The following is a 26,795-nucleotide window of genomic DNA, read 5'->3' on the forward strand; positions in this document are numbered from 1 at the left end:
CTCTGTAGACCAGGCTGGCCTTGAACAGAGATTTGCCTGTCTCTGCCTCCCAAGTGCTAGGATTAAAGTTTTACTCCACCACTACCTGGCATAAGGTAATTTCATAACGAAAAAGTGATCAGTTTTATCAGTGGGATATAACAAATATAAGTATCTATAAGCTAAATACTAGAGCTCACATCTACACCAAGACAAACCATAAAGAACTCTAAGGAAGTAGTTAAAACAGTCTTGATTATATCAGATTTTAACTTTAATTCATCCTCTTGTCTTATAATAAATAACAAATGGCAGGTGGGTAGTTGAAGGGTCTCTAATCCAGTCTGCTCATTTTTCTATGTGAGTTAAAAGGGACGTGGCAAAGTCAATTGATTTATCTAAGGTATCAGAATTAATTAATGCCAGAGCAGGGACTGAGCAAACGGAGTTGACCAAAGTGAACAGAGGTCCTAAAAATTCAATTCTCAACAACCATGTGAAGGCTCACAACCATCTGTACAGCTACAGTGTACTCATATATATAAACTAACTAACTAAATAAATCTTTTTTTAAAGATGTTTTACAGCAATGAAGTGTACTTCATTGGTTAAATCCAACCCTTTATGGCCATGAAGTGTACTTTGAAGAATGTCCATGATGCTGCCTGGAATCTGTCCTAGTTAGTCTTCTGTTGCTGTGATAAACATCATGACCAATAGCAACTTGGGAGAGGAAAGGGCTTATTTGGCTTACACATACTGATCACATTAGATCACTGAAGGAAGTCAGGCCAGAAATGTTGGAGGAATGCTGCTTACTGGCTTGCTCCTCATGGCTTCCTCAGCTTGCTTTCTTACATGACTCAAGACTGCTTGCCCAGAGGTGGCTCTACTCACAGTGGGCCCTGCCCTCCCATAGCAATCATTAATCAAGGAAAGGCCACATACTGCCTACTGGAGAGTCTGATGGAGGCAAGGAAAGGTCACATACTGCCTATTGGAGAGTCTGATGGAGGCAATACTTTATTGAGATTCTCTCTTCCCAGATGACACTAGTATATGTCAGGTGACAAAAACTAACCAACACAAGTTCCCTTAAATGTCCTTTGTTCTTTCTTCATGGATTAAATAACCCAAATTCTTTCTGTGTCTTTGACTTACTCTTCAAAAAATGATCACAGTTCCCCCTCAGAATCACTTTGTATGTGAGGTGATTGTGTCCATCAGATATATATGGAAGGGCCACTCTTGGGTTTTAATGAGCAATTTTAAGATGGGATGACTGTGCTTTCCAAAGTTCCAGTGTCCTTGTGAATGAGGAAAGAAGCTGATCTGGGATCTTAGACACTTAGTGTCCCGTAGTTCTTTTCAGTGAAAGTGTTGGACTTGGGTCATTGTAGTCTGCAGCTGACCCTACTGCATGGCTGTGGAACAAGCATTGACTCATTTCACTCAGACTCAAAGAAACATTAAAGTTCCAGTGCTCAAGGCTGGCATCTGGAGCTTTAGCAGACATGCCCACTTAGATCCTACTGATTTTCTCCTGGGATTCGCACAGGGAAGGGCCTAGGGGCATGTTTAATCTGGTTCACATGCACTGATAATTATTGAGTATGAACTTGATAGAAGACAACACTTCTGTCAATGTCAAAATGTGACAACTGTCTTGGAGGTTCACATGCTCTGCCAGGGCAGAGAATCACTGCCTTTGAGACTATCTTCCCACTGAGACTTTGCTTGTACATCTTCATGGCTTCTGACTTTATTGAGTGCCACCTGTATATGAGAATGCATGCCTCTATTTAAGACAGCAGACAACACAGTTTGCTGTAAATAGAGGCTATTAAAATAACTCTACAGAAAACGGTAGAATGCAATTGAAGCTAATACTGTTCTCTGCCTGGAGTCTGAGCCCGAGGTCTGCATTTCCCCGGGGAGACATTAACAGATGTGAGAGCATCTTATGGTCACAGTGGCCTCAATGGAGAGTTCCTGGAAGCTCTGGGGTGACACAAAGAGAAATTAAAAGGAGTAACTTCCCACAGAGAAGCATAATGGTGTTTAATGCCATGTCTGGGGTGTTCTAAATCCCTCCTCTTCTTAGACATCAGGGCACACTCTAGGGATGCTCTATAAGACTTGGAGGAGTTCATTCATTCATTTTTAAGGGAGGTAAGGCTGTGGGGTAAGGAAATCCACCAGTCAGTCAGTTTCCTGGTATCTTCAAGGATGTGGTTACAAAAGAATATTGAACATGAAGAAGCCTCCCTAAACGCCCCCAGCAGCACAGATCTTAAGGCATTGTTTCAGTTGGTCATACACTAGGGGTCATTGTCCTGCGTCCTTTTCTGTCTAGATGGTTCTGTGCTGAGAAAGCGATTCTCCTTAGCCAAAACAAACAAACAAACAAAACAAAACAACAACAAAAAACAAAAAACAAAACAAAAAAACTAAAAACAGACTCTAGACCAAGAAAAGCATTTCATGAAAGCATTCAGTAAACAGAATAAATTGTTCTATGAAAGTGCAGAAAACTGAAACTAACTGGAATTTTAGCTTTTTAGGGGAAACAAATAGAAGGAATGGAATCTTCATTTCCTAATTGTAATGGCAAGAATCCTAACACTTTTAAAGATTAATGAACATTATATTCTATAATAATGGTAATTCTGGAGGGGGATGTGGATCTCTGATGGTAAATGCTCTCCATTGGGGTAGGTAAATAAAGTTCTTATTCTATTAGGTCTTTATCCACAATGGTCATCAACTAAATGCACCATAAGAAATAACATGCCAACTGGAAGCCATTTAGGATGTCAGGGGAGTGATAAAGGACTTCAATTATTAGCCATGGAGTGAAAGAGTCTTTCAGTCAGTAGACTGAGTTTTTCATAGGGGCTCCTGAGGTTTCTAGAAGCTAAGGATAGGTGTTCTGGTTTCTAACTGATTGCAGCCCCAGTTTGAGAGCCTAGTGATAAGCTACATTTAAAATCTAAAATGGATGCAAGTTCTGTGCAAGTCCTGAACTAGACATTGGACCACAGTGATGAGTAGGCAGGTGGGGCTTTACTTTCTCGGTTCTTCTTGTGCACATGAAAGTGAGGCCCACAGCAAAGGATAAAACTTGCTACTGCTAGGTGAGAGCATCCATGGATTTCCTGAAAGCCCTACTGCTGGTACTAGCATCCAGGGAGATGGGATGCTAGGAGTAGCCCAACAAAGATGTAGAGCCTTTTACTCTACTCACAGGCATTTGAATTCTGAACCATGTCTTTTTTACCCAGATGCTTAAGGGACCTCTTCTTCTTACCAGTTCCAACAGCTCACAGACCAGTTCATGAACACTGAGAAGTTTTGGGACCTCTGACCATGGCTGACGATGGTCACTGATGTGGAATAAGTTGGGGCTAGCTGGAACCCTGAGTGTTGCCTTAACTCTGCTGTGATTAACTTACCTGCCTGAAACGTTTGACATTGGTTGTCCAGTGTGTGCTATGGAATATGCCATAGCCATCCCTTCAACAAAAGTATAGCCTTCCCCTTCACAGGTCTTACTCATGAACTCAGGAGGAGGGAAGACCCAGGGACATGGGTGGATACCCTGGTCTGCTCACTGCTGTTTGGAGAGACCACATTTAGAGAGAGAGAGAGAGAGAGAGAGAGAGAGAGAGAGAGAGAGAGAGAGAGAGAGAGAGAAGAGAGATCTTTAAGCCACATCACTTCCTTGACTCCTAAGCAACATATCTTTCTGACCATCATAGATGTCAATACTGATTTAGCCTTGTGCTTGAGGCAGTGTTTGTATTTATTCTGTAAGAAGTTTTATATGTCAACCAAAGTCTGAAGAGGTTAAGAATAGTTCTATGGTGGCAGTATTCTGATGAGTTTCTTCTCTCCCTTTCTTCCATCTTCTCTCCCTTTCTCCATCTTAGTTTGCATAGTAATTTAAAGCCAGACACAGCGGTTATGGTGGTTTGAATGAGATGTTCCTGATAGCCCAGATGTTTGAATATTTGACCCCCAGCTGATGGCTGTTTGGGGAGGGTTAGGAAATATAGTTTTAGGAGAGGAGATGTGTCCCTTGGGGTGGACTTGGAAGTTTCCTGCCATTTTGAACTCTCTTTCCCTGCTTCCCATTTGTGGTTCAGGGTGTGAGCCCTCAGCTTCCAGATCCAGTTGTCACACCATCCTGCTGCCATTCTTCTGATGGTGATAGATTTTAAATCCCTTTGGAGCCATAGGCCCCAAATAAACCTTCCTTCCATAAGTTGCCTTGGTCACGGTGTTTTATCACTGCAGTAGAAACTCTAACTAACATGGTAGCATATGATAATAATTCCAGCTCTCCCAGTGCGGTGACAGGGGCATTTCTGAGAGTTTAAAGCCAACTTGGACTACATGTATGGCAAGAAACAGGCCAGCCAGGGTTACACAGCAAAAAATAAAAAGCCCAAACAACACACAAAAAGGAAAAACAGTTTAATCGGTTTAGAATCTAGTGATAACCTCTCCTCTGGGGGGTGTTGGCGCTTGAGCACCAGAAGTGTTAGTCCAGGTTAAATGTTTCAAGGGCCAACAGTATTTGAGGCTCTGAAGCCAGTTTAGAAGAAAGTGTAAAGCCATAGGCCACTTTCACCCCAGTCAGAGAGCAATCATTTTGTCCCAATGGAATTCTTTGTGAGTGGAGATAAAAATTAAACAATGCTGAAAAAACTCTGCTATCTTTTTGGTGAAGTGACTTTTTAAAAACTTATTCATAGAATACATTCTGTCTATATATGTATCTTCTTTTTTTGACTCCAGTGTTTATGCAATAGCCTTTGTTTTTATTTATATGTATATCAAGCATTATTTATAATTATTGTTAGCATTTATTTTCATTATTAAAGAATTATGCTGTGCTGATATTTAAAAAAAAAACAGTGTTTGGAATCTCTTTTTCGTTACTCATGTATTTGATGGGGAGGAACAGGCTTTTCTATTAGCATTTGTGAGTGTGTAGGATTGAATGGCACATCTGCAAATGAGCAAGAAGACTCTAAATAGGGATTAGCCTCACAGTCTTTTTAATGTAATGATCCTGTATAGAAATGTATTGATTAATTTTGTTTTAAAACCTTCATTTCCTTTGTTGGGGCCTGGGAATCATAGCAGAAACCACTCAAACACCAATCTCAGTCAAATAGGGATGGTTTTTTGAATGCCATACCCCAAGACTGATTGATCAGGGCCACAGGTCAAACTTCAGAGCTGACTGTGACATTGAGTTAAGATCCTACATTGCTTTTAAGTCTAAAATCCACAAACATTTGTGCCAAGTTATTCCACCAATTAGGGTTTAGGGATTGGTGATTTCCTTAGAAACATGTTTCTGTTGTACACTTATCCTGTTTCCATTGGTTGGGACATTCAACCGTGGCAGGGGACTCACTTTGCTTAACATTCATGTGCCAACTAGGATATCAGTTACCCATGTACATGTTATACATGTCTCTTTCTGCCAAGCATGATGTCAGTTCCCAGGGAAGTCTTGGGAAGTTAAACTTTCTCTACCCCCACTCAAAATTGAAATCTTATTCCAAATAGCTTCTTATATTGATGCATATGCTTCTCTTATGTTGTGGTCCATCCTAGGGGCAGCTTATAAAAGTAAAAATCATAAATGCATATACATACGTGCAGGAAGTGCTGTCTGGCAATTGATTTGGGTCCAAGCTTATTGTGGCTGACTACACAAGGCAATTCTAACTGATTTATATTGTGATTGGTTTCCAAGAACACTAAAGTACAGAACATAACAGAAGATGTAATCAACTCAGGCATGAGAACGTTTCCTATTAAAAGCAGTGAGAGCATATGAGAACGTTTCCTTATAATATTAGAAACAGCAGAAAATGGCAGACAAGACAGATAACAGTTACCTAGGCCTTAACACCTTATGTCAAAGTCAGATGGAGACATCACAAAAGAGCAAGCAATAAATCAATACCACCCAAGAACATATATGTAAAAAAATCCTCAACAGAATATTAAAAGCCCATGTAGCAATGCATAGAAAGAATTGTATATGACGACAGTGGGGTTTATTGCAGGTATGCAAGATTGTTTCAAGATAAAGGCAATGAGTGTCCTTTGTGACATTATTAAGCCAATGGAGGAAGAAAAAAACCCACCACAAACCCCAAAGAAAAACAAACAAACAAACAAACAACAACAACAACAAAAACCCACTACATGATTACATCGATAGTAGAGTAAACATATCTCATAAAAATTCTATAGATGTTCATGATATAAATTTATCAAAGTAGAAACACAGGGCAGCTTCCTCAAATTGTCAAAGACATCTACGAAAAGCCTACAGGTAATCCCAAGCTTACTTTTAAGAAAACAGAAGTTTCCTGATAAGAAACAAGGCAGCACCAACCATCACCACATGGCACTGGTCTCCCGCCAATGCAAGAGAATAAGGAAAGAAAATAAAGGGTGGAGACTGCGAAGAAAGAAGACAATTTTTGTTCATTAAAACCATGATTATTAGTCGGGCATGGTGGCGCACGCCTTTAATCCCAGCTCCGGAGGCAGAGACAGGCAGATTTCTGAGTTTGAGGCCAGCCTGGTCTACAGAGTGAGTTCCAGGACAGCCAGGGCTATACAGAGAAACCCTGTCTCGAAAACAACAACAACAACAACAACAACAAAACAAAAACAAAAACAAACAAAACATGATTATTTAGCCAGTAAATCTAAGATAATTGACACATAATATGTAATGCCGATTATAAACAATTATATCAGGATCTCCAGATCAAAGGTTAACGTATAAAACTCAGTCATGTTCCTTCATGTCAGCAATACACACAGGAAAACTGAAATCGAAACTATAATTTGTAGGTATAGATCTAAGAAGGCATTTGGAATATCCATAGTAGACAACATATACAAAGCTGATAGAAGTGAAAACGTTCTGGGCCTTGAGGTTGTTCAGCAGGTTAAGGCACTTTTCTTCAGGCCTGTTACCTGTGATTTGGGGCCCATACGGTGGAAGAACCGACTCCCACACATTGTCTTCTGACTTCCACGTGTGTGCTATAAGAAGCACACTCCCTCCCACACTAAGGAAACAAACGTGTAATAAATAAACAACAAAAGGGCTCCAAGATCATTGATAGGGAGACTTAACATTGCCAAGGTCTTGCAAATTTGACCTGACAGATGCAATACAATTCCAGGCGAAATCCTAGCATGTTATTTTTAGAAGCTATAAACACAAACAAAATAAAAACCAAAAAATACCACCCCAAAACAAAGCACAACAATAAAAAAAACAGATTCTAAGGTGTGTATATAGAGACAAAATACACAGTAACCAACTTAATACTGAAGGAGAATCACTCGGTAAAATGCCAGAGCAATCAATGCAGTGTAGATGGAATATAGAAACTCACTTGCCCACCTCTTGCTTGCATGAGGTGGAAGGTCCAATACTTAGCACTAACAAATGTATTAATAATAGCTCAGAGAACCAGGCATAGATTCACATGACTATAGACAACAGATTCCTTTTTTTTTTTTTTTTTTAAATACTAGGTCTTGTTATGTATTTTAAGTCACAATCTTCCTGCCTCACCACAAAAATGCAAAACATATCATAGACATGAATATCAAAGAAGAAACTGTAGAACCTCTATAATATAATACAGAAGGAGAAATCCAAAGGATTTGGAGGTTGGTAATGACCTTTTAGACACAATCTCTGAAAGAAGCAAAAGATAAATTGGAGTTGTTAAGGATAAGAAAAAAAAAATCTCTCCAAAAAGTACTAACAAGAGAAGGAGAAGACAAGACACAGTTTGGAAAAAAAAAAAAACTACTTGCAAAAGTCTTGTCTAATAAAGGACTATTATGTAAAATATATATGTAAAAAATCTTATAACAGCAAAACAAAGTGTAAAACTTGATTTAAAAAATTTTAAGGGCCTGGAGAGATTGTTCGGCTAGTAAAATGCTTGCTGCACAAGCCAGAGGGTCTTAGTTTCATCCCCAGCACCCACTAGAAAAGCAGGCTGCCGTGTGCTTGGAATCCCAGAGCTGAGGAGGCAGGGGCAGGCAGACCAGACAGCCTAACTGAAGCCCCAGGTCCAGTGAGAGACAATGTTAGTAAAATATGGTGGACACTGAGGTTGACCCATGGCTTCCATGGGTATCAGAATTTAAAACAACAACAACAAAAAAACAAACAAACAAAAAAACAAAACAAGGTCAACCAAAGATGAGATACAGTGTAATACAAAATGCTCCATGTCCCATTTCATCGACAAGCTACAAATTAAAAGCACAGTAAGATGCCACTAGACACTTATGACAACAGCTGAACTCCAAGTCCGTGTCACCACAAAACAACAGGAGCTCTCACTTACAGCTGTTGGAAATATCAAACAGTCCAGGCACTTTGGAAAGTAGTTTGTAAGTGCTCATAAAGCTGGACATGTCCTTAAAATGAGATTTAGCAGTTCTACTGGTTTCCGTATTCTTTGTCTGGGGAGTGTTCAGTCATGCTAAAACTGCCTCATCCTTAGCCATCAGGAGTGGCTTTCAGAGCAAGTCAAGAGGGGTCTATGGATGACATGTCCTGAAGCAGGGAGTAAAGCGTCACATAGAGTCATTCATATTGTCACTGTAAGGAAACTGGGAATAGTGAACTAATGGTGTCCAAGGTTTATAGAGGAGAGAAGGTGCAAGCTTTATATTAGAATTAGGAAGGGGTACTGCCCACTCATCTACTCTTGGACTCCAAGAGATATGAGTGAAATGATCCAATGTGGGTCCCCTTGAAGGATCCACCTGACACAAATCCAACCATAATCTGTGCTCCCTCCCAACATTGCATCTCTGGCAGCCCCAAGCAGTTGAGTTTCAATGTGCCATCCTTCTTCTCACATCAATTCCTTCTTGACAGGTGCTAAAACAAGAACAGGAACAAGAGCAAGAACCAGAGCAAGGGGAGGAGGAGGAGGAGGAGGAGGAGGAGGAGGAGGAAGAAGAAGAAGAAGAAGAAGAAGAAGAAGAAGAAGAAGAACAACAACAACAACAACAACAACAACAACAACAACAACTACTACTACTACTACTACAACAACTACAACTACAACTACAACTACAACTACAACTACAACTACAACTACAACTACAACTACAACTACAACTACAACAACGGAACACAGAAAACCAGAGCCTGAGTCAAGGCTCTGGGCAGAAGGCAAGTAGGACATCTAGAACAGGGCAGAAGGCATGTAGGACATCTGCTAGTCCTTCATTGAATCTAGACACAAAGATGACCCCTCATGGACCCCCACCAGGCTTTAAAGGCCTCTTCACAACCACACAATAACACCAGTGGTGGAAACACAGTTGGTCCCATTCCCCATAGATGGGTCTTCCCTGTATTCTAGGCAGCTGGGCTCAGGTGAAGGATTAGAGCATATGGCACTCACAGTGACTCCAGCCTCTTCCTCTGGCCACAGCCAGAGTTCACACTGAATGTCTGCATGCAGTTTCCAGAACCCGGGTGTGAAGGTCACAGGAGTGTATGTTGATATTATCCTGGTGTCTGTCAGTGGTCATTCTCTGCCACCCCATAGCATGACTTGCAGTGGGGCAGGTCTGATACAGAATGTTCCAGAGCCCTGAGGATGTCTGGACTTTCATTAGTTCCACACACAGGGAGCATTGTAGTACAAGGGACAGATCTGCTGTGGAGGTCACACAAATAGGAATTGTTGCTCTTCAGAACAACATCTCTCTTGACCATTGCAGAAGTTTGGTGCCAGGTGCCTGTTAGTAGCCTGCTTGAATGTTATTGATCTGGGACGTGGGATTTGCTTTTGCTATGAGGGGACTGAGAGTTTGTGGGTTGAGGCATAATTTCCTAATTATCTTTCCAGTCTCATGGAAACCGTTACTTCCCAGGGATGTCCCTTAGAGTAATGATTTGATAGCTATGTCCATCTTCTCTCCTCCAATTCTAACCTGTAGAATAATTCTCCCTAATTTCTCATCTGTATCTCCGATGCCCAAGCACTCTGCGGATGGAGACAATCAGAATTTGGCTCATTAAGGTCTACGAGTGCCTGTACTATGCTGTTGAACCTGGAGATGGACAAATGCTCTGCTCTCTAACTTCTACCACTTTGCTCCTGGTCCCTCTTGTCCCTCTTTTACCTTTGAAACTGCTGAGTAAAAGTGAAAGGCCGCTGACCTGGTCCTCTCTGACTACGCCTTAAATGAGAGCTGTGTTTTAAGGGGCAAAGGCCACTACATGTGGCATTTGGCTGGAACCGTACAACCACTGACATCTCTGTGTGGTCAGCTAGAATCCTAATATCCTTGGAGAATCAAGAAAACTCATTCCAACTTTTGTTTCTCATACAATAAGCCCCTCACCAAGTTTTCCAGGTCTGTGGTGATTCTGGATTGTCCAGTATGTTGCTAGGCTATCTCGAAGTCTGGCTTTCTATTCCTTACACCTTTCTGAGCAGTGCACACTTCTCTTCTTGCAGCTGTTGACTTAACTTCTTGTCCCTTGTCACCCTTCTCAACTATCAGTCTCCAGTCAATTCTGGCTCACCCTGCCCTCCCCCAATTTTATCTCTTCTTTTTAAGTTAAAAAAGGCATTTCTTTTGGAATATTTTGCGATTATTTGCCTAGCTTATTGAAGTATAATTTAGCTACACTAAACTGTATATTTAAAACACACCATTTTCTTGCTTTTGACATATTCAGCCAGCACATCTCAAGCATCCTTTCAACCGCCCACCATGAAGATACTTTGTGCTCTTTTTAATCTGTCTTTCCCTCCCTTCCTCCAGTCCCACACAACCATTGCTACATTGTCTACACATGGAAGGTTTCTATTTTTTAGCTTGTCTGTGAATCACACAGCATGTTCTCCTTTTGCCAGTCTTCTTTCATGAAATGAACCACTTTTCATTTTTCCTTTCTGCTGTTGCTTTTGTTAAGTAGTTTGCCTTTAATTGCCCAACAATATCCCATGAGTTTTCTTTTTCTTTTTTTGTACTACTTGTTCTCCGTTGCTATAATAAAGTGCCTGGGGCTTGTGAGAAGAGGCTTGTTTGACACATAGATTGGAGTCATCAGGGCACAGTGTTGGCATGCTGTCCTCTTTGGCAAGACCTCATGGCAAGAGGCATCACAGTAGCAGGAGGAGGGGGGGGAGGAGTCATGGGAGACTGGGAGCCACAACATGAGGGGGAGGAGCCAGAATTTTTTTTTTTTGTTTGTTCCAACTCCCTCCAATGACTGACCCAGGGTCTTCTAAACATCCCCCTACTCTCTTCATCGAGTGGCACCTCTGTGGCCTCCCGTGAAGCATCAACTAAAATTCAAAACTCCACCATCTTCCAACACTATCACCTTCCTGAGGTGGTTCTAACGTTGGAACCACTGGGGGACACATTCTCACCAAACCCAGACTGATGTTTTTGAGGTTGCCCATCTTTGACTACAACAAACCTACAGACACCCATGGAGAGGATTTGGGGCTGTGCTTTTTTGGCTCTTCGGTAAGTTCCTGTAACTGCACTGGTGGAGTTGTGCCGCAAGTGCCCTTTTTAACTTTCAAGGAACTGCCAAGCTAGTCTGCAAAGTGCTGGTATCAACCTCTGGTCCTACAAGTGATATGCGGAAGTTTCATTTGTCTGTCTCCTCACCAGCTTCATCATTAGTCATTGGAAACTTCCATCTTCAGATGTGTCCACTAGATCGGTGTACTTCTGTTTATTTACCTGTTGCTAAAAGCCCCCTCTAGGTATTTGTCTCAAGTGAGATTGGCATGACTGGATATTAAGTTGAGCTGAAGATAGAGCGGAAGTTGGCTGCAGATGTGGAGGGAGTCAGGTCAACCTATGTCATCCTTAGTGAGGATGCAGGCCTGTAAGGTGGATTCCATAACGATTTCCCGGGCACCCCCCCCCTCCACCCCCTTTGTTTAAGCATCTGACTGGGGTGTCTTTCTCTCCTTACAGTGAGGTTCCTTACATCCCTAGCATTTCATCAAGTCTGGGTTCCCACTCATTTCACATCTGGATGCTTTCTGTTGGCATTCAAATCAGAAGCCTTGGCCAGATGGTTGGGTTCAGATCTGTTCTTCCAGAGGTCACTGACAGCTCTGGGTCAAAGTATCTAACATTTCACATGTCACTGCTACCCTGCAGGGTTTGTTTAGCCAAATACTCCTGCTTCAGGTATCTATTGTAATGCACCAGGCAGGCTCTTTAATCTTTAACTAAATTATCATCATTTCACGATGTGATCCAAAAACTGTTCTGGAAAGCTGCCTGCACTCCCCGGTACCATTTCCTTCCGTTTTTAGTGATTAGATTTAATACTTAACAGAAACATGCCCTTATTTTCTCAGAGAGCTAAATTTGCAAAGGGCAGCAGATGTACAACCATTGAGTACATCACAGGAGGCAAGTCCTTTTCCAGTGACACATGGTCCCCAGGCATTAGTGGATGAAGGAGGTCTCTGAGTAGAGAAAAGGCCTAAAAGTAGCGAGAGAATTGAGCTAGATCCAATTTTATTCCCTGCCTGAGAATTTCAGGAGCCTTGATTATGCAGGACAAGCCTACCTCACAGGGAGGACTGCACCTTGCCTCAGGCGGCTCTAAACAGCTTCACCTAACAAAACCAGAGCTTTGTAGGCTCTCAGATTCCAGAAAAAACAGACCGGCTCGCTGTAAGCCATTCCTTCTGCCCGCCCAGTGCCCAAGTCCCGCCCTCGGCTCCGCCCCACCAGGCCCACCAATGGTCCCGCCCCCTGGCGCTCGCGTCCCGCCCCTACGTGCCGCGGGGAGGCGGGAGGAGGAGTTGGCGCGGAGGAGGCGTGGCTGTGCCGGCGAAGGCGCGGGCGGGCGGCGCGACCCGACTTCAGCTGTGACACCCACGGCGAGCGGCGGTGGTGGCGCGCGGCGCGGGGCTCAGGACGCGCTCCGCCGTCTCTCGCACCCGAGTTAGGCGCCGGGCTTTGCCTGGATCGACGCAGCTGCGACGCCGCTAGTCCTGGTGCAGCATCGGGGGCCGAATTTCGCCGCTGCTACTGGCGCTCAGGAGCAATCCTGCCTGCCCCGGGAAAGCGGCACTGAGAGTTTCCCTGGGAGAAAGAACCGGGACGGCGCGCGTAGAGCCACAGGGGACCGGGAACCGACCCGACAGAGCGGCGGAGAGGTGGGACGCGGGGATCGGAGGGCCGGGGGTGGGTCCCTGAATCCTTGCTCAGTGTCTGCGCCGCCGGCACCCTCAGCATAGTTACCAAGGTACAGTGCTATGAGCGCTGTAGGGGCTTCGTCTTGTCTGTCTGCAGGAACCTGGTTGTGAGGGGTGTTCGAAGTGAAGAAGTGGCTCCAGCGTTGAGGCTAGTGGAGATAGCTCTGTTCCCTTTTTAGATCTAGTGTGATAAATAACCCGAGGAAACCCCACTCAGGTCAGCCTTTCTGTGTCTACGTTTTCAGAAATTGACCTGACCCCCCCACCACCAGTTATGAACTTCCAACACTGCGGGAGTGCAAAGGGTTGATTGATTATTTTCAATCAATTTCTATGTCAGTTTCTAGGTGGCCCAGCAAAAGGTAATTTTGAACACTAGCCATGGAAGATTTGATGTTTGTCTGCAGCAACTTCCTCGACCCGTAAGTCCTGCAACCTCCTGTTCTTTTGTGTCTATAAAGGCTCCCGGGTTTCTTCTGTATCCAGAGTTATTCTGTTGTGGTTGGCCATGGGGAGCACCCTGGGCTGCCATCGCTCTATCCCCAGAGATCCCTCGGACCTGTCACATAACCGCAAGTTCAGCGCTGCCTGCAACTTCAGCAACATCCTGGTGAATCAGGAGCGGCTAAATATCAACACTGCCACTGAGGAGGAACTGATGACCCTGCCTGGGGTGACACGTGCAGTGGCCCGAAGCATCGTGGAATACCGAGAATATATCGGCGGCTTCAAAAAGGTGGAAGATCTGGCACTTGTCAGTGGCGTAGGGGCCACCAAACTGGAACAGGTCAAGTTTGAGATCTGTGTGGGCAGCAAGGGTAACTCCGCACAGCACTCTCCCAGTTCCCTGAGGCGGGATCTGCTGGCTGAGCAGCAGCCTCATCACCTGGCCACCACTGTGCCCCTCACTCCGCGAGTCAATATCAACACAGCCACCCTTGCCCAGCTCATGAGTATCCGGGGCCTCAGCGAGAAGATGGCCGTCAGCATCGTGGACTACCGCCGGGAACACGGTCCCTTTCGAAGTGTTGAGGACTTGGTGAGAATGGATGGTATCAATGCAGCCTTCCTGGACAGAATAAGACACCAGGTGTTCGCAGAGAGGTCCAGGCCCCCATCTACCCACACCAATGGGGGTCTTACCTTCACGGCCAAGCCGCATCCCAGTCCCACATCTCTGAGCCTGCAGAGTGAGGACTTGGACCTGCCACCAGGGGGGCCCACGCAGATTATCTCCATGAGGCCCTCGGTGGAGGCCTTTGGAGATATGAGGGATGGGCGACCTGTGTTTAGGTTGGCCACGTGGAACTTACAGGGCTGCTCTGTGGAGAAGGCCAATAACCCGGGGGTCCGAGAGGTGGTGTGTATGACGCTTCTGGAAAACAGGTGAGCGCAGCAACTGGCTGTGTGTGTGTGTGGGGGGAACTGGGAGTGAATGCAGCGCAGCGCTGAGTGGCCTCAGCTGAGGATGCACATGAGTGGATCCTTTGGGGCAAGGGAGAGGAAAAAGTGTTTAATCTATCCGTGTTCCTGAGGTTCCAGAGCTGATGGCTGAGTGCTGGTCCCCTCCTAAGCAGAGACTGTGTAGTGTTGGTTCTGCTTTGGAGAAGGTCTTTGACTTACAGGGTTTCACTGACTGGAGACTCAGCGTGGGAACTGAGGTGGTCTTGCATGTAAGAAAAAAAACTGAGTTTTTTTTTTTTTTTTTTCTTCCAAGACAGGGTTTCTCTGTGTAGGACTGACTGTCCTATTATTAGCTCTGTAGTCCAGGCTGGCCTTGTATTTAGGGATCCACCTGCCTATGCTTCCTGAGTACTGGGATTAAAGTCCTGTACTACCACCACCCTGATTAAAAACCTGAGTTTTTTAAGGTTACACTAATGGGAGGAAAAGTCATGTTTTCCCATCAAATACACCTATTTGCACGGACAAAACCCATATTATTTGCAAACATCTGCACTGTTTTTGCCAGGGAGCTGTGATCAGAGCACCTTGCACTCCTTTTCCTTGTTGAATCTGAACTTGGCTTTTAGCATGCTCATCCTCCTGTCCCTTAGCTGGAAAAGGCCAGTTTGGGTGTGGATACTGGGCAGATGGTTCCTTCTGAACTACAGGAGAAAAGCCTGGCAGGTCCCCCCCAATGGGAGAGGATGTTTCTAATCATCACAGAATTACTGTCTGTAGGAACTAACTCCCCACGCAGCAGAGCAATACATCATGGCAAGAACTCCTGCTATTTGTAACATAGTGTACAGTTGTAATGTCATTAGCTCCTTCCTGTGTCAGAAATTCTCAGATGCTGATCTGCCGGGACCTGGGGTTCCTCGCTGCCCTCCTTTGAGGAGGCTGATCTGCTTGGCAGCGTGGTGTCTGGGTGTCTGGAGGTGAGAAGTGGGTTCTCAGTGCGGAACCAGTGAAGTGTAGCAGGTCGTCAGGACAGATTAGTGAGGAGAAAAGCAGGTCGCGACATATCCTTGGCACTGTCCTGTGGCACATTCTTATCTCTGAGGAGAGAGGGACCTGCGGGACGGACCGGATCAGAGACCAGGAGATCACTGGGTGCTCTGCTCCCTGCTATGTTGTGCTGTCTTGTCTGTCTGTCACCCCAACTCAGTCATTCTGCAAACTCATCTTGTTCACAGCCCTGGGAGACTCACATCAGACCTGGCTTGATAACAGTGCTCCTTCACAGCTGCTGGGACAGCAGCCAGCAGCATGGTTGCCTGATTCCCAGCAGGGGCTTTCTTAAGGCCCAGAGTAGTAAAGAGAGGGGTGAATCTAGATCTGAAGAATCTCAGTATGGACGACAGCATGGGCAATCCTTGTCTACTTATTTCATCAGCATGACTCTGCTCTGGACTAGTACCATCAGCCACTGCCTAATAAGTCCTGGGTGCCAACCCGGTTTTCCCATCACTCCAGCTGTCTCTGGTGTGCTCTAGAGCCGAGAAGCCCGGTGCTCTGTGTTGGACCATCTCTGTACTTCTGAGTTTCTTTCTAAAGTCCCCCCCCCCCCAAGTTTTGGCATTCCTGGTGTGACTTTGTGTTGAGCTTTTCCATTACTGAGTCCCCTTTTTGGATTGTTCAGGTCACCTCTGAATTTATTTGTTCCCATATAACATTCAGTCTGGCCAGGAATTAAAGACCTTATTGCTTTCTAGGATATATGAATGAAGAGAGGGGAAGATGGGAGGGTGAGACTGGACATGGGGCGGGTTGTCCCAACTGATCAGAAGCTATTTAGGCAGCTGGCCTGGCTCTGAATCAAGGATGGAGCCAGCCGGGGCTGTGTGGAGAGGAGCAGTGACAATTCTTGTATGGGGTCCTTGGGGTTTTGTTCTGTTTTGTTCTTGGAGGAATATTGAAGGTGTGTAGCTGCTGACTTCAGGCAAGTTCACCCAAACCCAACGACGTGTAGAAGGGGGCGCTTGAAGTAAGCAGTGGGAAGGTGGCCTCTACCCCCACTGGGTTGTCACATATATGTCCTATGAGTTGGTGACTCCTTTGTCCTGATCACAATTCAGTCACTATTCTGAGGAATCCTAGCACGTGGTTAGTGTCTGGTAAAACCTAAGTAATAGGCTTAAGGCCTGATCCGTGCAAAGCTGGGGTGGGAACGGTTGCCTGTGTGGTTGTCCTAGGGCACCAGAAGCTGTCACCGAGTCCTTGAGGGCAGGTGGCAGTGGCCGTGCTCCAAGAGCTGTGTGTTCATACTGATTCACAGAAGTTTCTCAACACCTCAGGAGTTCCCTTTGTTAATAACAGGAAGGATATTCAGTGTGAGCAAGTGTAGATGCATGCGGCTTTCCCGGTGGCCCTTATTTTCATACTGTAGGTGTACAGTGGATGAGCGCTGGAGTTTAGTGTGTGTGTGCCCGAGTGTTTTCTGACGGCTTCCACAGCCTTCTATTCACCCCAGTAACTCTAACATAGGGGATGTTTGCTTTTGTTAGAGATTCTCCATCTTTAGGTGAGGAAACAAGCGAAAGGAGTTAAAGCACTTGCCTCTGAAACAGCTCATATGTGATTCATGGGACAAGGACGGAGACCAACTGGCTTTATTATACTATGCTCCTTGCAAGCATGCTGTTTGCTTCGGCATAGCACCTATATACTGCTTCTTGGTTAGGTGTCCTGTGCTGGACCAAATCAAAGGTAATTGCCAACTCCCATGCCAGTCTCGGACATTAAATCCATTATTAAGGCGTTCTAAAGCCAATCCTGGGCAGTTTTGTGGAGGGACTGGCTGCCACATAGCTTCTTTTCGGTGAGTTTTGCTCATCTAGCATGTGCATTTTCTTAGAGGAAAGGTACCTCTGTATGAATTAGTCTTTCTTGCTCTCATATGCTGCTGATTTGATAGGTGGAGATGTTTTGCATGTGCGCTCTGAGGTAGGACCTCTTAGAGCTGGATAATGATAGTCACCAGGACCCTTCGGGGACACCGTGCTGTGGCATGTGTTCAAGCACTGCCGGTTTCATCAGATTCACCGGCCACACCTTGGTCTTAGGCAATGTTCTTCCCCCTTCCTTCCTTGACTCCATATGGGTCAGGAATGAAAGAGGCTTCTGCTGGGGATCCTTGCAGAACGCTGGCCAGTGTGAGCAGTGCTACTTTGGTGTTTGTTTATTGCTGAGGAAGCATTCTTCTATCTTCCAGTGTCCCTTTGGTTTCTGACAGTAAACGCAGGGAGAACTGATAGGGAATCTCCAAAATAAAGAGATTCAACTATCCCAGTTGCCTGGCTTCCTCATATTCTATATCTGAAGGAAACTTCCGTGTCAAAAGTAGTTCACTTTTTAATGGTTTTAATCGTATTTCTTTCTGGTTCTTCATTGGTAAATCATACGTAGATTAATGCCTGGCAACTTGTATAGTTCTGGGAAAAAAAAAAAAAACAAACACCCCCAACAGGGTTTAGTCTGTCAGACTTGATTAGTGGGATCAACATAGATAGAATTCATCTTGTCATTCAATTCATCCATTTGAAAAATGTGTATTGAATGTGCACCGCATGTATAAACACATTCAGGGATCAGCTTGGATCCCCTCCATGACAGAATTAACTAAGTGCCAGCCAGTTTGTATGGCTCAGCATCAAAACAGTTTGGTTAACCCAGATTTTTTTTTCAACTCATGTTGGGGAATTAAAGAGTAGGTAGATGAACCAAATATAATACCCAGAGGGGAAAAACCACTCAGCAATCCTCTTAAAGATGGCATCTCTTTTGATAGCTGTAGAAGAGGCTCAGAAGCTTGAGATGCAGCCCCACTGGCCTTCAGAAACAGAGATGCTGCAGCCAGGATTTGAAGCTACGCATTTGTCTGATAGCAAAGCCAGGGCTTGGTACATATTTTACTAAATGCAGTATGCCCTTCCATGTCCTGTTTCTGAACCTCACCAGCCCACAATCTTGGGTCAAGCGTTGGAGCCTTGTAAGAAGGGTGGCTTCACCCAAATCGCTGAAACTCTCTTAGCCCCAGAAGTTCCCTGTGCCTTTCCTGTTTTTGTTCCTCCAAAGGCTGGGGTGGTAGCCAGATGTGTGGAACAAATTCAGAGGACATCAAGGCCTCTCTGCTTGGCCCTCACTGTAAGTTTGAGACCTTGGGCTCCACTCCAAGGTGGAGTTCCGGTTAGCAGAGCCAAGGAATTCTGGGTCATTTCCAGACAGAGAGGTGGTCAGCATGAAGACTGTGGCTTTGTAAGAGAAGGTGGGGGCGAGTAAAGGGAGGTCTTGGTGTGGGCAGAAAGCAAAGGGGTTATGTTTGTTTTTCAAAGAGGTTGAGTTTCTTTGGGGTCTAATGTCAAGGTCCTGTGGAGGTTTGATACTGCTGATTTTTCCAGGTGATTAAACATTCAATCAGGCATTTCTTCTTCTTTCTCTGGCTAGCAGACTGTTTCAGGCAAAGCCACTGCTGCTTTGATGGAACTTCCCTTCTGGATAGAGAGATAAGCATGTCTGCAAGCAGGTACCTAATTACAGGTAGGTGCGAAAGCTGAGGCTCACGGAGATGAGGCAGAGAGATGCTTGTTTAGCTAAACGGAGGTCAGAGAAGGTCTCCTCCAGGTGCTGGTGGATGGCAAGGAGCCAGGCAGGGAAAATATAAGGGTAGAGGTAGAAGCTAGTGAGATGAATTCCTGAGTTGTCACGGCTACTGGGGCTGAATGGGCTGCATTCTGGGACTTGTAAAGAGACTGTTGTTGCTTGAGATGTTGTGAGTGACTGGGAAGTTGAAGTGGGTGGAAATGAAGGACCTACTTAGAGGTAAAAACCAAAGGGATTGTTTCTGCATCTGGGATGATGTGAGGGTTAGGTGGTGACTTGTTTGAAACACTTCAAAATTCCTAAAAGACAGGCTCAGAGGCATTTCAGAAGTTTGGGGGCCAGCTGGTGTGCTTCTGCACCGTGTGAACATGCCCACAACCCTCTGACCTCACTGCCCTGCCCTGTGCATGCTGTATCCTGGACAAGGAGTAGGGTTGTGGGTACCCATAGCAGCTTGAGGCTACAGCCTGTCCTCTGCCCCAGAGTGGCATCTGGCAAGGCCCTATACTCTATTAGCACCAATGACATGTAGACCAAAGTCATGCTTAGGGATCGTAGGTAACTTTTCATCCGAACATATTTACATTAGTTTGTTTCCTTGTTGATTAAATACCTTCTCTGTGCTTTTTCCTCAGTGAGGTCCCTGATGCAGAGACCTGCCCTGTGTTGAGGAAGCTGACAGTCTTGAAAGAATATAGGAATCGGACAGGTAGTTAGCTACCAAGGCAATGTGCAATGTGAGGGAGGAAGTGAGTACTGCTGAGAGGCCAGAGAGCTCAGCCACACTGTACCAGCCTGCCTGGTTCCATCAGCCATTCTCCTCAGAGTATGTGGAAACCTCAGCCTTCGGGGAGAGTGAGGACCGACATTGGGAACAAGTTCACTGGGAGGGAGCACTTGACAGGGAGAGATGTGGCAACACTTGGGGCTATTAGTTAGCAGCCCCTCTCTCCAGCTTCAAATGTATCATTCTTAGAAAAGCTTACAAATAATTGACATGAGAGCAACTGCCTTTATCTTTGAGCCTTGCTTTAGCAGCACACCTTTTAATTCCAGCACTGGGGAAGCAGAGGCAGGTGAATCTCTTTGAGTTCAAGGCCAGTCTGGTTTACATGAGCAAGATCCAGGACAGCCAGGCCTACATAGAGACCCTGTCTTGAACACACACACACACACACACACACACACACACACACACAAACAAGTCTGTACAGGCCCATGTGTGATAATCCACAATTCCTCAACAGTCATTGCTAGTAGCAAATAAAAGGAGGCATTTCACTAAACTGCCATTTGATCCTCACAGATACCTGGTCTGTATGCTCTAGAGACAGCAAGGTGGGATCCTATCTTGGTAATCCTTTTCAGAACACTGAGGAGATGCTACCAAAATGCCGGGCGAAAGCTTCCTGGCCTTACTCCATATGATTGCACACAGACCTTATTTTGGGTCACAGTTGTGTATTGTAGTGTTGTAATTGATAGCTGCCACACACGTGGATCTTGGTGGCTAGGAGCCTGTGGAGGGTATCCTGAAGTAAACATGTCATTTAAAAGAAGTCTGGCGTCCTTCCAAGTCCCATATAAAGAAACCCTGTATGTTTTTTTTTTTTTTTCCTTTTTCTTTTTTTCTGGCTATAGTTCTCCAACTGATGTTGATTTGTGCGTATTCCCAACCAGCCCTTGTTTCCTGAAGATTCTATTTTGGTCCAGCCATTACCTGATTAAGCTGTTAGGGCTGGCCTTTGATTGCCAGGCTGCCCTAAAGTCCTGAAATGGAGCGCTTCACCAGGGGAATTCGACCCTGCCTGTCTCTGTCTCCTGTATGCTGCTCTGGGTGCGATCTGCAGTCTCCTTTGCTGATTGAACTCTGGAGGTTCGGTCACATTAGTACTTCCTCAATTCAGGCTAAAAGCATGGGATCTAAGCGAGAGGGTTAAGGGAGATTGTTTTCTAAAATATTGGTTCAATAACTGGTTCAAAGAAAAACCTCTCCTTAAGCTGCTTGAGCAAATTCAGTCTGACTTACATGTAAAAACAAAAGCAAAAAAAAAAAACCCTTTTAAAGAAATTAAGGTTTTTTTTTTTTTTTTTTTTTTTAAATAAAATAACCAGTTTCATCATGGTAGTATCCCGAGTGGGTAATGTGCATGTTAACAGTCATCCCCCTGCCCCCTCCCCGCCATTACTCTCTTGTCTTCCCACTGCTGTCTCCATTTCTCTTCCCCAACAGTCCCTTTCTACAGCGTCACTTCTCTAACAGCAATCTGGATTCCACATTTGAGAGGAAACATGCTTGCCTTTATGAGTTGGCTTATTTCTTTTGATCTCCATCTCCATCCATTTTTTTTCACCCTGCAAATGACACAATTCCACCTTCTGTTATTTTAAGTTGAAAACAAAAAGTAAAACAGTGGTCTGTGGTCTGAAAGTGCCAAAGCTGTGGACTCCCTTTCCTCTTTTCGTTTCTCTGTAGGAGCCTTCGCAGCTGCAGATCCCGGTGTCCCTCTGCCATTTGTTCTGTTAACACAATGATCTTAAATCATAAAATCTCACTCTAAACAGCAAACCATTCCACGCCTGTCTCTCCATAGGGCCCGGAGCTCTTATGCCTGTTTGGTAGCAATGTGTCTGCTGAGAACAGAAACTGATAATTAACACTGGACTAGCTGTGGCTGAGGCGTGAGCCTAGCCCTTGTCACCTGTGGCCATCTTTATCCCTGTCTAATGGACAGAAAAGGGATTGCTTGGGGAAGCCTAGACCTCTGCCAGGGTCACATGGCTTTTAAGTAGTGGGGTCTGAATTACAGTGGCAGCAGTTGGTGCTAGAGTAACTGTCAGTACACTGATCCTCCTTGAGGACTACCTGCTGCTCATTCTGCTCAGAGCTCTTTCAGCCTGTGGATGCTCAGCAAAGCCATCATGCCTGTGAGTGCATGTGTTTGCTCTGGCCTTGGCTTCTTCAAAGTGGAGCAAGGATATTTGCAAAGCAAACTGGGTGTAAGATACTGTGTATTTTTTTTTATGACTTTTGAGCCTTTTATATTTATTTATCTTGCCCACACCTTTTTTTGACAGCAGTTTCTTCCATAATCTGTTTTTTATAGGATCTTTCCAAACTTCTTATTTTTAGGAACGACTTCTCTTCCTGCTCATGCTTCTTGTTTGTGAGTTGGTGTCGTGTTTTAGGGGTAGTAGTAGTGTGTGCAACCAGCATTAACAGTCTAGGGGCAGATACAGTTGGCTCCCAGCAAGCACAGGACGCCCTTAGGCATGGCTGATCCACTCAGGAATGTTCAATGTACTATGGGCTTCCCAAGTCTGCATTAACAGAGGAAGGGCCCAGTGTGGTGGGTCTCTTGAATTGAAGTTGCTGGGAAAAACAAACAAACAAACACAAAAAATCAATCCTCTTTGGTGTATGTAAAATCACTAGTACGTGTAGTTGAATCTCAAAACACACAAGCCAGATATAGTGGCATATGCCTGTCATTCTAGTTAGTATTTGGAAGGCAGAGGCAAGAGAATTGTGAATTTGAGGTTAGCCTGAGCTACAGCCCCATCTCAAAGAAAACAAAATGAAACAAAAATCCCAAATAAAAACAAAACAAAATAAACTTTGGTACTTGTGCCCAAGAGAGTGTTGCAGGGTGTGGAGAGTGTTGACTCCTAGCAGTAACTGACAGTGTGAGCTGCTCTTCATTTTCTCTCTAAGGGTGACTCAAAAGATGTGGCTAGATATAAACTCACATGTTGATCACTCTAGTGTATCAGTTCTCCCTAAATTATTCATTTCAGCTCTCAGAAAGGTAAATAGCACAGGACTTTCATTTTGTTTTTATTTTATTTTTCTTTGACTTAGGACATGTATGGGTTAATAGACTTTAAAACAGTGGTTTTCACCTTGTGGGTCACGACCCCCTGAGGTTGAACAGTGCTTTCACAGGGGTCACATATCAGATATCTGATATACCAGATACTTACATTACGATTCATAACAGTAGCAAAATTACAGTTATGAAATAGCAATTAAATAATTTTATGGTTGGGAGATTCTTAAAGGGGTCACAGCATCAAGAACGTGGAGAACCACTGTTTTAGAGTTTTCTGCTTGTGTAACCTGTGAGTTACTCTGAGTTGGGATAAGTGTTTGAGAAAGAAGGCTGCATTTGATGTCTTACAAAGCATTTTCCTAAGTTTTAAAGTTTTCACAGTCTTTTTAAATAGTTTTGAACGGAATTTTAAAGTTTGATTTTTTTAAAAATTTTTTATGTAGAATATGTATGAGATCTCCCAGTGACCGAGGTAAACATTTTAGTGTGTGTGAACTGCACTGAACACAGTCAAACAGCAGGCAAAATGGTGATGATCTTGGATTATGGTAGTTTTGACGACTCTACATTTAATAATAAAAATATAAGCCATTGTCAGATACTGCTAGTTTTGACGTAGAAGAGTTGCTTTTATCTTTCTAACTCTAGGGTAAACTTAACTGAAGAACATGTAAGACGATGGCTCAAAGTGTCACTTAGCTATGAAAAGGAGACTTTACTTGAAATGAGCCAAGCAAATCAAGGCATAGAAATAACCTGGAGGACAAATGGGAGGCAAGAGTGCAAGACTATCTTAATAGAGTTCACATATAGTATTATTTATTTATTTATTTAGTCTTTTGAAACAGGGTCTCAATGTATAGTCCTGGCTGGTCTAGAACTCTCTATTTAGACCTGGCTTCAAATTCAGTGATCTTCCTGATTCTGTCTTCTGAATGCTGGAATTAAAGTCATGTGCCACCACACCCAGTTCAGAAACAGTGTTTGTGTTCATCAAAATTACTGTGTTAGGCCAGGAGGGTGGTGCACTATGGAGTCTGAGGCAGGATTGTGTTCAGGAATTCTGAGCTCCATGCTGAGACCCTGTCGTATCTTAAGGCCAGCCTTTCTCCAATAGTAAAAATCAAAACAGAAAGAGGAGGAAAGAAAGGAGGAGGCCTGAAGGATGTCTGGGTGATTCTTTAATTGGTCAATTCTGTTGCTAGGAGTTGAATACTTAGATTTATACATTTCTTCTAAGTGGTGGAAATCCCTTCTATTCTGAAGTTTCATTTACTAGGAAGGAAAGTGACCTCTGTTTTTTGCCAAGTACCTGGAATTCTGAGAAAGAGGAACAATCATTTCTGTAGACAGGGTGTGTATTAGTCAAGAAGGTTGCCTTAATACACTACTGCGGACCAGGCGGCCCAAACAACTGGAATTCCTTTTCTCATTGATGGGGCAAGAGGCTACTACAGGTGATTTAACAGTCGTCTTTGTTTTATGTTTTCCTGAGGTTTGGTCTCTGCCTGGTAGCTCACCTTCGTCTTCTATTGTTTTTGCATAGCCCTTCTACCTATCCAAATCCAGATTTCCTCTCCTTGTAAGAACACCAGCCATATTGGAAGGATGGAGGGATATTTCATTTTGTAGGTTCTGAGGTTCTATGGGTTGGGGCCTAGCTGGTGAAATTTGAGGGGCCACCATCATTCAGTGTGTTAGAAGATAATTTAGGAAGAATTGACTAATGTGTCTTTCTTGGCCATTTGTGAGGAAGATACACCTCTGAAGTTTTCAGCTGAGATAATTTCAGAGTATCCAGTGCATAGCTTAAAACTGACATCCAGTTCCTGGGGTGACACTGGGGTGACAGCATCCTTATGAGCCTAGCTTTTTGGGAGCTATGGTTGGGTTCCCCTGCACTGCCCTTCAGAGGTGTCGGTGTAGGCACCCTACTGGAAAAACCTGCATTGCCCTGAAGCCTTGTGGTCCACCTCCACTCCCAGGCAGCATCCTTCAGTCTGCTGACTTGGGGCTTGCCCTTAGCTCCAGGTAATATTGATGCTTAAGCTCACCAGAGCTCAGACACTAACTTCAGGTGGGATTTAGTGTCTGTCTGCTGTTTAGAACTTTGTGTCCTTTAGATCTGCAGTGAGACGGCAAGTCCAGAGTGCCTGTCATAGAGCCAGCGCAAGCCAAGCTTTCTCTGACTTTTGTTATTAAGTGCCCAGTTATAGGCTCTCATCCAGATCTCCCCCACCATATCAGGTCCTTTACTGCGATTGCATGTGGATGCCATCCACCCTCCTAGACTGAAGGTTTTACAAGGGTAGGAGCTGGATTCTGAATCATAGTTTTGGCACAGCCGCACTTGAAAATTCATAGCAAGAATATGTTAGTCATATTTATTGTTTAATTTGATTCAAGTGCTATTGTAAGCATTTTATATTCAGTAGCTAACTTCATTTTCACACCAGCGAGTGGCTACGGATGTCCACCATATACATGAGGACTTCCTTGAAGAATGTAAGCACGCTTGCAGGAAGTCACTTGGCTGCTGAGGAGGGAGCAGGCCCTGGCTCCTTTATGGATTAGAGAATCTGAAAATGAGGAGAGACCACATCAGGCCCAGGATGGGACAGTTCTATACCCAGAGAAACTGGAGGGACAGCATGAGTTGTGGGAAGGGACCCTGTGTCTTGGAGAGAGCTCAAGGTGGTTATCATTCCATTGAGTGCCAGGAAGTCACCCAGTCTCTCACAGTGAGGCCAGCAGTGCCGGGCTGTTTGGCGGCTGGGTTTTGTTTTGAAATTGAAATAAATTTTTCACCTCATGCAGCTTGCTGCAGTAAAGTGATGGTTAGTAGTTTTTATTATATCCCCAATATTTTACTATAGTCACAGGTGAGAATTGTGTAACTGTCAGCCATGGAATTCCAGAACATGTGCATTAGTTCATATGTATTAGCTGTCACTTCCCATTGCCTGCCCTTTCTTCTCCTGGGCACTTGGCTGTTTGAACTGGATTCCTTGCACTTCAAATGTTTCAAGGTTCATCTACGTTGTAACATGTGTTAGCATTCCATTTTTTTCCTTGAGAGCTGAGTATTAATATTTCACTATATTGATGGATACTAGTTTTTTTCCTACCTTTAGGCTCTGATGAATAATATCAACTTGCATATAGATGAAGACATTTTTATATGGAAGGTATTTTCATGGCTCTTCACGATATTCAGAGGTCAGGTTGCTGGGTCCTAGTTAATTCTATGCTTAACATTCTGAAGAACTGCCAGGCTGTTTTCTAGAGCAGCTGAATGATTTTCCATTTCTGTCAGCAGTCCATGAGGGCTCAGGTTTTCCAAATGCCTGTCAACACTTATTATTGTCTTTTGGTTTTTGACCATAGCCATCCTATTGGCTATGGTATAGTGTTATCAGGGTTTAGATTCCATTTTCCCACTCGCCAGTGGTGTTTAGCATCGTCCCATGTGTTTCTGGCTATTTACTTCTCTTTGGAGAAATATCTAGGTGTAGGCCTTGGGTTAGGTTATTTTCAAAGTTATTGCTAAGCTGAAGAAAGAGAGAGAGAGAGAGAGAGAGAGAGAGAGAGAGAGAGAGAGAGAGAGAGAGAGAGAGACTGCTGACTGCTCGTCTTCCCTTCTTGTCAG

General features: G+C 44.3%; 1 protein-coding gene across 3 annotated transcripts in view; it reads left to right on the forward strand.

Annotated features, from left to right (window-relative positions):
- Positions 1-12,875: 12,875 nt before the first annotated feature.
- Positions 12,876-26,795, forward strand: part of Eepd1 (endonuclease/exonuclease/phosphatase family domain containing 1) — a 109,799-nt gene continuing 95,879 nt past the window's right edge. The window contains exons 1-2 of one of the 3 annotated variants that reach the window (XM_021207033.1): positions 12,876-13,226; positions 13,613-14,651. In XM_021207033.1, coding sequence (XP_021062692.1) covers positions 13,774-14,651 — 878 coding nt within the window. In that variant the 5' untranslated portion in view covers positions 12,876-13,226; positions 13,613-13,773. Of the gene's footprint in view, positions 13,227-13,605; positions 14,652-26,795 lie in introns of all 3 variants that reach the window. The other 2 variants (XM_029543454.1, XM_029543455.1) reach the window with 2 other exon arrangements.

Source organism: Mus pahari, chromosome 10, assembly GCF_900095145.1.
Source record: "Mus pahari chromosome 10, PAHARI_EIJ_v1.1, whole genome shotgun sequence".
Classification (NCBI taxonomy): domain Eukaryota; kingdom Metazoa; phylum Chordata; class Mammalia; order Rodentia; family Muridae; genus Mus; species Mus pahari.